Source organism: Choloepus didactylus, chromosome 5 (genome assembly GCF_015220235.1).
Source record: "Choloepus didactylus isolate mChoDid1 chromosome 5, mChoDid1.pri, whole genome shotgun sequence".
Taxonomy (NCBI): domain Eukaryota; kingdom Metazoa; phylum Chordata; class Mammalia; order Pilosa; family Megalonychidae; genus Choloepus; species Choloepus didactylus.
In genome coordinates, this window is record NC_051311.1 from 40,636,107 (window position 1) to 40,649,026 (window position 12,920).

Consider the following 12,920-nt stretch of genomic DNA (forward strand, 5'->3'; position numbering starts at 1 on the left):
CACAACTCAGCTGGCACTGAATTGTATACAGTCCTCTTGATATTTGATCAGTGGTGTTGTTTGACGTGTACAGTCAGTGTCACAAATACGTCTCAAGTCAGATTCTGTATTTCTATTAATATAGCCTGAGGGTATTATGTTTTAATAGACATCACGTTATAGACTCATAGGGAGATCTTTTTTTCCATTTAAATTGTTCATTAATGTTACTTCAGATTTAAAATAGAATTCTAAGACGTGGGAATTCTTCCCCACTCCTGAAAGGCCTTTGAAGTTAATATATGTAAAAGTATAAGTAATCTTAATTACTACCTATTTTCTTTAACTTCATGTATTTTTAAATATTTCTAATCATCTGCATTTTTGTGTTTTTTCTGTTGAACATTTTATATAACATTTTAAAAATGTATTTCTGTTCCATTTATCATTTAAAAAATTAATGTCTTTACATTGGATTGTTGTTTAACCTAATTCTCTTTATTTTGGAATAATTTTAGATTTTATACAATCGTGGTACATTTGTCAAAAGTAAGAAACCAAGACTAGTACATTACTATTAACTAGAGACTTTATTTGTATTTCTCCAGTTTTTTCCACTATTGTCCTCTTCTGTTCCTGCATCCAATCCAGTATACCCATTCCATTTAGTTTTCCTGTTTCCTTAGTCTCTTCCTATCTGTGATTTTCCATGACCTTGATAGTTTTGAATAGTATTGGTCAGGTGTTTTGTAGTAATGTCCTTTAATTTGGGTTTTAATTAAGATTAGACTGAGGTTATGAGTTTGAGGGAAGGATACCATAGAGGTGAAGTGACTTTCTTAATCACATCGTAACTGGGTACATGATACCAACATGATCACATCATAACAGGGTACATGATATCAACATGATCACTTGATGGTATCTTCCAGGTTTCTCCACTGTAACGTGACTATATATCTTCTTTCCATGCTCTGTATTCTTTGGAAGCAAGTCACTGAGTCCATCCCCCACTCAAGGGTTAGGTAATTGCACTCTACCTCCCAGAGAGGGGAAGTATATACATACATTATTTGGGATTATTCTAGCAGGAAGATTTGCCTCTTCTCCCTTAATCTGTCTATATGTCTGTCTATCTAATCTAATGTAATTTAATCTAATCATTTATTTCATGGATACTTTATTATTTTGGTTATACTCTAATATTGTGATTTATTTTGTTACTCAAATTATTCCACCTTTGGCCATTGGGAGTTCCTTCAGTTTGGTTCCTCTCTTTGATATTTCATTTTTTGAGCTCTTGTGTTTTTCCTGCCCTAGACCTAGAATCAGCCCAATACCTTGCACTGGGGAATGGTATTTAGAAAAAAAGATGGGCCCATTGCTAATATAGTGAGGCTGCTTCTAGTCCCTCTGGGGACTAGAAATTTGTGAATGTATGGATGTATACGTAAGTACTATATTTCTGAGTATCTATACATATTAAAATTTCATAGTGGTATCTCTGACAGTGAGAAGCCTGGCTCACATTATCTACAATTTGTTTACTTTTTTGTTTAACCCTATACATGTAGAGTACTTTTAGAATTACTAACTGGTATCCCTGTTCAAAACAAATTTACCAATTAGAATACAGTGTTTATATATAGTTCTTTTTGTCTTTACCTTTACAGTATCTAGTCAAAGCACTGATTTCCAAAGTTATGTAGTTTTGCCCCTATTTGCCCTGGCCCTCTTCTTTGAGGTTATAAAGTTGATAGTCATTTGTCTAATCTGCCTTCTGTCCTGAGATGCCCCATCATCCTTATTTTTTGAAATGCACATGCACTGTATATTTTATCATTAAAAAAAAAATAGGGTTGTTCTCTAACTTAACTTTAAAAAATGAACATTGCAATTCCTGAGCTCACTCACTGGTCATTTGTGTAGTGGATAGTGAACACTTAAGTGTGTGTGTGTGTGTGTGTATGTGTGTGTGTGTATATACAGTGTTCATTGTATGCCAGGTGTAGTGTTCTACACACCTTACATAAAGTCTCATAACTTTATATATGAGATGGGTACTCTTGAATTCATCTCTTTCATAGATGAAGAAAGTGAGATGCAAAGCTGTTAAGTAACTTGGCCAGATTCACACACCTGAAAGAACTGGGATATGAACCCAGTTAGTCTGGCTTTGGAGTCTGTGGTCTTGCCTCTTGTTTAGGACTGATGTATAGGACTTAGGTTTTAATAGTGCTAAACACTATTTATTGTTTATTGTTGTAACAGGCATTATTAATCATGATAGCACTCTTTCCTGCTGAGCTAGAACCTGGTCTGGCCTCGGAATTCTTGTAGATATAGTGGTTACATGAGATAAAATCCATTTGCCATCTCTGTTCTTGTCATTTTTTGAGTGATTCTAATATTCAGTGCATTAGCTAGTCATCTGCTTCTCTTGGATTCTTCTTGTGATTTTCCCTTTTCTAAGGGCCTGTTTTCTGGAATTCCCCTCAGGCATAATATCTACGTTTCTTAGCTAATTAAATTTTATCTCTTATCAATTCTTTAACATCTGTATGTCACTCTGAGTTCTCTTTGTATTTTCCTTATCATTACCTACAAAAATCTTATTTACCATTTCCTTTTTTTTCTTTAAATTTTTAATTCAGAAATAATTTCAGCTTAACAGGAGAGTTACAAAAATAATACAAAACCCATATAGAGAACTCCAACATATCCTTCTTCCCACATATCCAGATTTACCATTCTTAACATTTTGCCACATTTGCCATATCCTTTTATCTGTCCATCCATATCTATATTCTGAACATTTGAGAGTATGTTGTATATCCTGTGCTCCTTGAACAAATGTACATTTCCTAAGAACAATAATATTCACTTATACCATCCCTTTAAGTTAATCAAGTTCATGTTTTTAAGTATGATGTAATAATGTCCTTTTGAACTCTTTCTCCATTATTAGAATCCATCCAGGATCCCATACTGTATTTAGTTGTCATTGTCTCTATTGTGCTCTTATTTTTTTTTTTAAATTACGGTGTTACTGGACAAAGTTCGTGGATTCTTTGCCGGATAGCGCAAATGACCAATTCCCAAGACACCCAGGTTTCAAAAAGAGAAAGAGTTTATTGTTAGGCACAGAGCAGAACAGATGGCCTGTCGGCCCCAAAATCTGTCTCTCTGAACTGTAGTAATTCTGATAGTTCTATAGTATCTAAAGATGGGCAGGTTAAAGGATAATGAGCACGTTGGCTCTAGATGATGTAAGTAGAGGTGATCTAATTATTGAATATGCACAGATTGATTACATGCTTAGTCACAGAATGCATGTAAGAAAATGGCGACCTTAATGTGATGATGGGTGTGATTTTTAGTATTATAATGAGGTATGGGTGACATACAGGTTAAAGTCTAAGCTATGCACATGTCAGGTGGGCCCATTTTGGTTAGATCCAGTTTTGGTTATCAAGATTAACTTTCTACTTGGAGTGGGTTAATTCTGGGCTAACCCAAGGCCCTTTATTAGTAAACATTAGGGGCCATCTTTAGTGATCACAAGACACCAAAGTTGAAGAAACTGGATAAAATGGGTACAAGTAAGGCTCAGTCACAAGGTTTTTACAATTAGAAGGGCACAAGATAACGGATGTATAATCATTATCAGAGATCAGGGCAGCTGGATTTCAGATATTTCCCTCTGTATACTCTAACATACCAGAAAGAAACAAGGAATATCTATATAATTATTCAGTAATCATAACCAGTAAGTGTGATTCAGTAATCATAACCATCCCTTAAATCCTAACTTCTTGGTTACAGTGGAAACCTGTATCTAACAAACTTTTCCATCTCAGTCACTCTCAGGCCTACCATTCAGTAGAATTAATCACCCGCACAATGTTGTGTTACCCTCACCACCATCCAGAACTTTTCCCATCACTTCAAACAAAAACTCTACATCCATTATGCATTACCTCCCCCTGCCCTCTTACTCCCCATCCTGGTAACCTGTATTCTGCTTTCTGTCTATGAATTTGCACGTTCTAGTTATTTTATTTTAAGTAGACTCATACAATATCCCTTTAAGTCTGACTGACTTCACTCAACATAATGTCTTAAAGGTTCATCCATGTTGTCCCTCGTATCAGAACTTGATTCCTTTTTAAGGCTGAGTAATATTCTCGTTGTATATGTATGCCACATTTTGTTTATCCATTCGTCTGCTGATGGACATTTGGGTTGCTTCCATCTTTTGGCTATTATGAATAACGCTGCTATGAGCATTGGTATCTGTCCGAGTCCCTGCTTTCATTTCTTTTGGGTGTATACATAGAATTGGGATGCAGAGTCATATGGTAGTTCTATGTTTAACCTTTTGAGGAGCCCCCAAACTTTTTCATGATGGCCTGGTGGCATAATTTTACATTCCTCCCAACAATGAATGAATGATCCTATTACTCCACATCCTCTCCAACACTTGTTATTTTCCATTTTTAAAATAATAGCCATTCTAGTGAGTGTGAATGGTCTCTCATTGTGATTTTGATTTGCATTTCCCTCATGGCTATTGATACTGAGCAGCTCTTCATGTGCTAATTGGCCATTTGTATATCTTTGGAGAAATGTCTATTCAAATCTTTGCCCATTTGTAAATTGAGTTGTTTTTTTTGTTGTGGAGTTGTAGTTCTGCATATATTCTGTATATTAAATGTAGTTCTGTATATTAAACCCTTTTCAGATATATGGCTTCAAAATATTTTGTTCCATTCTATAGGTCTTCTTTTCACTTTCTTGATAATGTCCTTTGCACAAAGGCTTTCAATTTTTAGGGCCCATTTATCTATTTTTTCTTTTGTTGCTTGTACGTGCCTCATGCAAGATCCAGAAGATATTTTCTTATGGTTTTAGTTCTTATGTTTAGGTCGTTGATCCATTTTGAATTAATTTTGGTGTATAGCATTTACTTTTGAGTTTATTAAAGCAGTGAATTTTAATGTAAAAAGTAAATGAAACTGAAAGATCAACAGTTGCCCTTGAAGCAAACTGTTAAACATCTTAAACATCAAAGCATTATTAAAGGCCAGAGTTTTCCAAATAGGCAATTTTTTTTTTAACTGTTAAACAGTTTTATTTATACTCCATACAATCCATCCTAAGTAAACAATCAATGATTCCTGGTATATTCACATAGTTATGCATTCGCCACCACAGTCTGTATGAGGACATTTCCATTTCTTCCGCAAACAAAGCGGAAGAGGAGAAAGAAAAATGAAGAATAAAAAAATAAAAGATAGAAGAAAAAATAAAATAAAATACAATGAAAATGTCAGACAGTAACACCAACACCAAGAATCCCATACCACGCCCTTATATTCTCCTCTTAAAGGCATTTAGTTTTGGTATATTGCATTTGTTACAATTAATGGAAGCTTATTACAATGTTACTGTTAACTCTAGACTCTAGTTTGCATTGATTGTATTTTTCCCCCACAACATTCAGTTTTCAACACCTTGTAATGTTGACATTCATTTGTTCTTCCTCAGACAAAAGCATTCATATATTTGTACCGTTAATCACCATAATTTGACCTTTCTAGGTTTTGCTAATTTATATAATCCCAGTCTTTATATTCTGTCTTTCCTTCTGGTGCCCCTAGCCTTGATCTTTCAACCGTACTCACACTCATCTTTGTTCAGACTACTTAGGATATTGTGATACCATCACAGAGTATTGTGCTATTTCTGGATCTATATAATCAATCATGTTGAACATTCTGTACTCCTTCAGCATCAAATGTCTGAACTCTACCCTTTCTATCTCCTCATAATCTGTTCTCAGCTTTAACTCTCAAGCTTTGCTCATTAATGTTAGTTAATATTAGTGAATCCTTACAATATTTGTCCTTTTGTTTCTGGCTAATTTCACTCAGTGTAATGTCTACTGTCTACTGTTTTGTCTTTTGGATTTTGTATGTCATATTTTTATTTATCTGGTTATATCTTAATCGCCCTCTAATTTTTGAAGGAGTGTTTTGTTAGATATAGAATTCTTTGTTGACATCTCTTTTCTCTTTCAGATTTTAAATGTGTTAGCTCACTGTCTTCTCCCCTCCATAGTTTCTGTTGAGACATTGGCACTTAATCTTACTGAGACTCCGTTATATGTGATGAGTTGCTTTGCTCTTGTTTTCAGGATTCTTTTGGTGTGGATTTCTTTATATCGTATTTACAGTTCATTGTTCTTCTGGGCTGTGTCTATTCATGTCTTGTTAAATTGGAGTATTTTCGCTCATTTCTTCAAATATTTTTTCTGCCCCTTCTCTTTCTGGGACTTCTATAATGCTTGGTATGCTTAATGGTATCCCAGAAGTATCAGGTTGTCTTCACTTTTCTTCATTCTTTTTTCTTTCTATTCCTTATACTGGATAATTTCAGTTCTCCTAATTTCAAATTTTCTGATTATTTCTTCTGCCAATTCCAATCTGTTGTTGAACTTCTAGGTAATTTTTTTTTAAATTCGGCTTTATTGAGATATATTCACATATCGTGCAATCATCTGTGATATACAATCAGCTGTTCATAGTACCATCATATAGTTGTGCATTCTTCTTCCCAATCTATATTTTTGAACAGTTTCTTTATACCGGAAAAAGTAAAAATAAGAATAAAAAATAAAAGTAAAAAAGAACACCCAAATCTTCCCTCCCACCCTATTTTTCATTTAGTTTTTGTCTCCATTTTTCTACTCATCCATCCATATACTGGATAAAGGGAGAGTGATCCACAAGGCTTTCACAGTCACACTGTCACTGCCTGTAAGCTACATTGTTATACAATTGTCTTCAAGAGTCAGGGCAACTGGGTTGCCGTTTGATAGTTTCAGGTATTTACTTCTAGCTATTCTAGTACATTAAAACCTAAAAAGGGTTATCTATATAATGTGTAAGAGTGCCCACAAGAGTGACCTCTCGACTCCATTTGGAATCTCTCAGCCACTGAAACTTTATTTTGTTTAACCAAATAGGCAGTTTTATGACAGTCTTGCTGTAAAACAAGACTGGGAATGTCAAAATTATATTACTTAAATTTTATTGGTTTTGGATTTGACTTTACTTAGCTTATATTCAGTTTAGGGTCAAAATTAATGCTATTAATTTTGTTAGGAAAGGTGAGCAGTACATGTAGTTTGTAATTTAGACAAGTAGAAACAGTACTCAGCAAGACCAAATAGATATAGACATTGTCTTGATTTAACAAATTCTTTAGGAATGAAGAACCTTTAAAGAAAGGCAACCCAGGGACATTGAAGGTGCCTAGGGAGCTTTTGTCTTTTTTTTTTTTTTTAAATCATATTTTTTATTGTATAATATAACATACACCTAGAAGTGAAAACTTGCCAAGTGCAATTCAACAAGTGGTTAGAAAGCAAATTTCAAAGAATATTACGGGTTACAGTTCCACAGTTTTCAGTTATTTTCTGATTGGGAAACATAGCATGCAAAAAGGTAGTGTCTTCCAAAGTGTGATTTAACAAGTAGTTAACTAGGAAATTTCCAAAGTTATTATGAGTTACAGCACTGTAGTTTCACTTTCTTCCTTATTGGGAAATATATATACAAAAAGGTGATGACATTCAAATTACAATTTAATAAGTAGCTATAGAACAAATTTCAAAGGATGCTATGGGTTATAGTTCCACCATTTAAATTCTTTCCTTCTAGCTATTCTAATACCTTAGCAACTAAGAAAAAGAAAATTATAAGAGATTCAGTATTCATAATCCTTTGTTAAATTCCATCTTTTCTGTTACTACCCCTTCCTCTACTTTAATCACTTTGTCTTTTTTATACCTAGTATTTGGAGCTGAATAAGGGACAGGAAAGTCTTCTTTGTAAAGGCTTCTCACAAGTGGATCAGGGATTGGAACTGCTAAAGGAGAATGCTAATTCTTTGGGCTTGTGTGGCCTGGTCATCTGAGAGGTAGAGTGGTTTATCTAGGCCACGTCTTGGGGGTCTGTATAAACCTGAGGGGATGGAGGAAGCTACTTACCTGTTGGTTAGCAAATCAGCACTATGTAACAACTCTTTCTAATGATGCCATTGACAATGAAGCAGTAAACCATTAGAACCCATCTTCTGTTAATTCAGGCAGTGTTGTATGTATAATCTCAACCCTAAGTATGTATCTTAGAAGCCTCTATATTTCAGGTGGCAGAAAACCGCATCCAAAATGGTTTAAGCAAAAAAGAATTTATTGGCTTACATAATTGAATGGTTCTGGAGATGATTTGGCAAGGTATGTCTGACTCAGGGCTCAAGTGATATGATCATGGTCCATTTCTTGGCTTTTTTTTTTTTCTTCTTCCCAGTTGTTGATTTTCTTCTTTGCAAGCTCCCTTCTCATGGTTGCAAGATGGCTTCAGCAATTCTTTGGGCTACATGTTTCCAGGTTCAAATCTAGTGGAAAAGAATGAGCATTTTTGTCCAAGCATTGCAGGAGACATTCTGTGACTGGACTGCTTTTGTTCATGTGTCCATCCCTGAACCACTCACTGTCTTTTAAGGAGATATGGTCCTTTGTTCGAGCCAAGATCACAGCCATTTGAAATTGGCTTCCTCAGGTGTTCATGGTAGCCCTCAGAGAAATGTTCTTGTGAATTGATGCAGGATGGTAAAAATATCTTCTATCTAATGAAACAGTAATAAAGGGCATAAAATTCAGGATATGTCTGTGTTTGATTTATAAAACAGACTCTGGACTGTGTGGTCTTGCTTTAACTTTATTTAAAGTATATAAATGTAACATCTAAGTCTTTACTATATTGTTAAGATTTTGATGGTCCTTTGCCATAATCCTGTTTTGCTTTTGAATTAAAGCCTGTAAACGGGTAGTATCTTGTTTTAACGACTAGAGCTATGATTTGTTTTGAATAAGAAGCTATTTTCATATCCTGGATAAAAACCATACTGGTGTCATTTAAAACACTAACCACTAACTATAGCGATATGTAACAATGATATTACATGAAAATATAAAATGTAATATAAAATATGTATCTTAAAATTACAGCCACATTACATTTCAATTAAAACTAAACACCATATTTTACTGTATACAGATTTTATTGTACCAGGGGTGCTACCTCCAAGGACCATAAATTTGTCAACTTGGCAGGTATGATTAGCCTAGGAGTTATAAAGGCAACAGATATCCCTTTTTCTTATAGTTCCTAGGCCTTTGAAATGCTAAATGTCTAAATATAATTTGCATAGGATAACTTAAAGGTCATCTGTTAACTAAACTAACAGACAGGAGCGGTTGATACAAAATTGTTTAAAAGAAAGTTCCCATTTCTTCCTAAAGATGTCCTTTTGCCCTACTTCACTGTCTTCCTAATCTCATTTTCTGCTTTACCTCAAGATGAGGTCATCTGCTTGAGTTTATAATTCTAATGACTTTTAGTTTCCCTTCACTTCACAGGCAAGGTCACACTTTGAACCTTTTCACATAAAAAACCTCTGTGATCTCATTCAACCTTTCTTATCTCTGCCCACTCTTATCACTTCGTTCTTCTCATTCCCCCTTCTCATTCTGAATGTTTTTCATTGTCCTTTTAATTCATGACTTTCTCTCTCTTTTTCCACTAACAGGGTCTTTCAGCCAAACCCCTCTGCTGTTACTTGCCCCACTATCCAGTTTTCCCTTGGATATCCCTTTTATTCTCTTTCATTCTTTCTTTGCCTTTTGAAATCTAATTCATCTTTTAAGATTAACTTCCCTTGTCACCTTTCCTGCAGTCCTGCAATTCCTGACATCCTTCCCCCCAAAATACTTCTCATTATACTGTATTTGCTTCTTTTCTGCCTTCTTAGCTATAACATAAGTAAGCTCCATAAGGGCAAAGTCTGTATTTTATTCATCTTTTGTACTCATTGCCTGATTCATAATAGTCAGTTAACATGCTTGAGAAAATGAGTTGTTTTTTTTTTTTTTTCCCTGAAAGCTCTGAATAATCTACCATTTGCTTTCTCACCATTTGCTTTCTGAATATTTTACAAAGTTACCCACTGACCTTAGGTTCGTTTTTCTTACTCTAAATCTTCTCTCGGCAGTTTTCTCTGTGCCTGAGTTTTATATAAACAGGTAAATGAAGCTCTATTCAGTCACCCAGTTATTTAAACCAGAAACTCATGTCCTCCCTCATCTTCCATGTTTAAACCATCACCAAGTCTGGGCAAACTTAACCCTCTAACTCTTGAGTTCATGTGCTTGTCTACAGTCTGGTCTAAGAAGTTACCGTCATCTCTTGTCTAGAGATTATAGTGCAGTGGCTTCTAATCTGGCTTTACCCATAGCTATTCCTTAACTTTCCCGCAGATCACCTTCTGTTCTCTATTGTAGCCAGCATGATGTTTTCAAAATGTAAATTCTTTTCTCAGTGGCTTCCCATTGCTCATAAAATAAAGAAAAATTCTTAACCTCACTTTTAAAGCTTTGTACTTTTTAAAGTTTGATAGATAGAAGTTTGATTTTTAATACTTTGAGAAGAAAATGTCATAGAAGAGGACACTGCTTGGACTTAAAGTAAGGACTCTAAAGTATGAATTAGATATTTAGTGTGCTATATGCTGTTCCCACATTTAAACATTGGTTCCTAGGGCCTGCAACTAAAGATAAGGCAGAGAATTTACTTGGCATTTGCTGCATTCCTTTTCTCTCTTGCTACCAGAAACCCTTCATGTGAATAAAGGTGGCACAGGATGCAAAATGCAGACTTGATCACAGTGTTTAAGATGAGAAGTATGATGAAAATGAGTGTGTGTATGTATTGGGGAGGTACTTTAATTTTTGCATTCTCAATATATTATACTATATATTTTCAACTTGTGCTGTATGTAAACTATTCTTCTGCCTTAATTTAGTGGTGAAAAGCTTAAAGGATGTTTATGAATTTTTTTCCCTCAAATATTTATCTCAATAAAAGGGAGCTTGTGGTAATGTGCTTTAATACATGTAATGGTATCACATTTCTCTTAAGATGGCTGCTATTTAGGCATGTAGAATTTTTGTAAATGTATCTTTTAAAATTGCTTTTAAACAATTTATTATTTGTGAAATGTTTTAAATATTTAACTATACAGAGTAAATGAGCACTTTGGCAAATGTCAAGAATGTAATATGTGTTATTTTGTTGATTGTTTGCTGGGGATTAAAACTCAAATGATCAAGTTCAAGCTGGTTAGGTTAAAACTCAAGTGATCATATTCAGGCTGGTTAGATTAGTGATTTTAATATGAAACCATTGCTTTTAGAATAATCATGGGCCAGACTGGGAAGAAATCTGAGAAGGGACCAGTTTGTTGGCGGAAACGTGTAAAATCAGAGTACATGCGACTGAGACAGCTCAAGAGGTTCAGAAGAGCTGATGAAGTAAAGGTACAATTTTATCCTTTGTGAAAATGCATATATGATTAAGGATAGTTTTTTGTTTTTCTTTCCTAAAGTTAAATAAGCTTTAATGTTAAATAGCACATTTTCAGCCAAGATCATATTTACAGTTGGGTAAAGGAAAACTTGGAAGCTAAGATCCCTTGATCTGTCTTAACCTAAAGATTGCATCATGCACATTAATGACAATGGAAAGATTTTAATTTAATTTCTATTTATCCTACTTAGAAATCAATGTCTTCTGTGTATACCTTTATAGAGCACGTATAGTTTCAGGACCTAAACACAAAGGAATGTGTTTCATGGTTTTATGTTTCTAAAGTCATTGTGATTTTTTTTATACAAAGTTAACAAAGAAAGGTTGGAAATAATTTCCTTTCTCCTCCCACCCTCAATAAAATTATAGGTGTGGTGTTTTCCTGTTCTTTGAATGTGGCAAACTACTGTCTAGTATAAAATCTGTATGCTTTTGAGGAATGTTCTTGATGTTTTTGAGAAATCACTAGATTTAAAAAACCTGCCTTACAGATGTTACTGATTTTCTAACAATGACCAATTTCTCCTTCTTTTGTTTCTTTAAAGAGTATGTTTAGTTCCAATCGCCAGAAAATTTTGGAAAGAACAGAAATCTTAAACCAAGAATGGAAACAGCGAAGGATACAGCCCGTGCACATCATGACTTCTGTGAGCTCATTGCGCGGGACTAGGGAGGTTGGTTAACAAAACATGTAGTAATTATCAGCACATTTGGTTTATGCTATTGGACTGTTCATTGATTATTGAAAGGAAGTCATTGACCCCTCAAGATGTCCATCTTTTTAAGTGCCATTTCCTTTTAATGTGTAACTGTTAACAACTGCTTAGATGATATTACTAGCTATTCCTATAACATTTCTAAGTGTTTAGACTGTACATTCACTGTTAATTAGTAGATTCACTGTTAATTAGTAGATTCCAAGATTTTCCAAGACTTGCTTAAAAAATTTTTTTAAAAATCAAATATCCTTTAATGTTCTTATCAGATTACTGCTTTGAGTAAGAGTTTCTGATTCACAGTTATCTTTCTTTTGTTTATCCCTTAATATGAATTAGCCTTGTAGTAAGAAATGCTTTGTTTCATATTCATGGACTAAGAAAGCTTTTTATTATATATTTTGCTCAAAGGCTGAGACTGAATTTTTAAAAATCAGTGTTGAGAAATTGGAGTTTTCTGTTTTGTTGCATTTTCTGAACAAGGTAGATATTAATGACTCCAAGAGTTTCCTATTTTCGAAGTTGATAAATCCATGGTAGAGTCTATAATTAACTATTGTGTTAAAATACAAGTTGCAACAAGATGGAAAGGAAATGGCAGAAACAAACAGTAAAGAACCAATCATTAGAATTTGAGTTAAGGCGTTTCTGTTGAATTACCTGTATGTATGTAGAAAGAAATATAGGATATGGCATCCTATTTGAAATGAGAATTTAAGGAAAAAAAAGGGAG

At 34.2% G+C, this 12,920-nt stretch overlaps 1 protein-coding gene across 5 annotated transcripts in view; it reads left to right on the plus strand.

Moving 5' to 3' along the window:
* The window catches only part of EZH2 (enhancer of zeste 2 polycomb repressive complex 2 subunit), a 121,798-nt gene that overhangs the window by 61,844 nt on the left and 47,034 nt on the right, over positions 1 to 12,920 (plus strand). For 2 of the 5 annotated variants that reach the window (XM_037835923.1, XM_037835924.1), the window contains exons 3-4: positions 11,299 to 11,422; positions 12,017 to 12,118. In XM_037835923.1, coding sequence (XP_037691851.1) covers positions 11,306 to 11,422; positions 12,017 to 12,118 — 219 coding nt within the window. In that variant the 5' untranslated portion in view covers positions 11,299 to 11,305. Of the gene's footprint in view, positions 1 to 11,298; positions 11,423 to 12,016; positions 12,146 to 12,920 lie in introns of those variants that run through there. The other 3 variants (XM_037835921.1, XM_037835922.1, XM_037835925.1) reach the window with 3 other exon arrangements.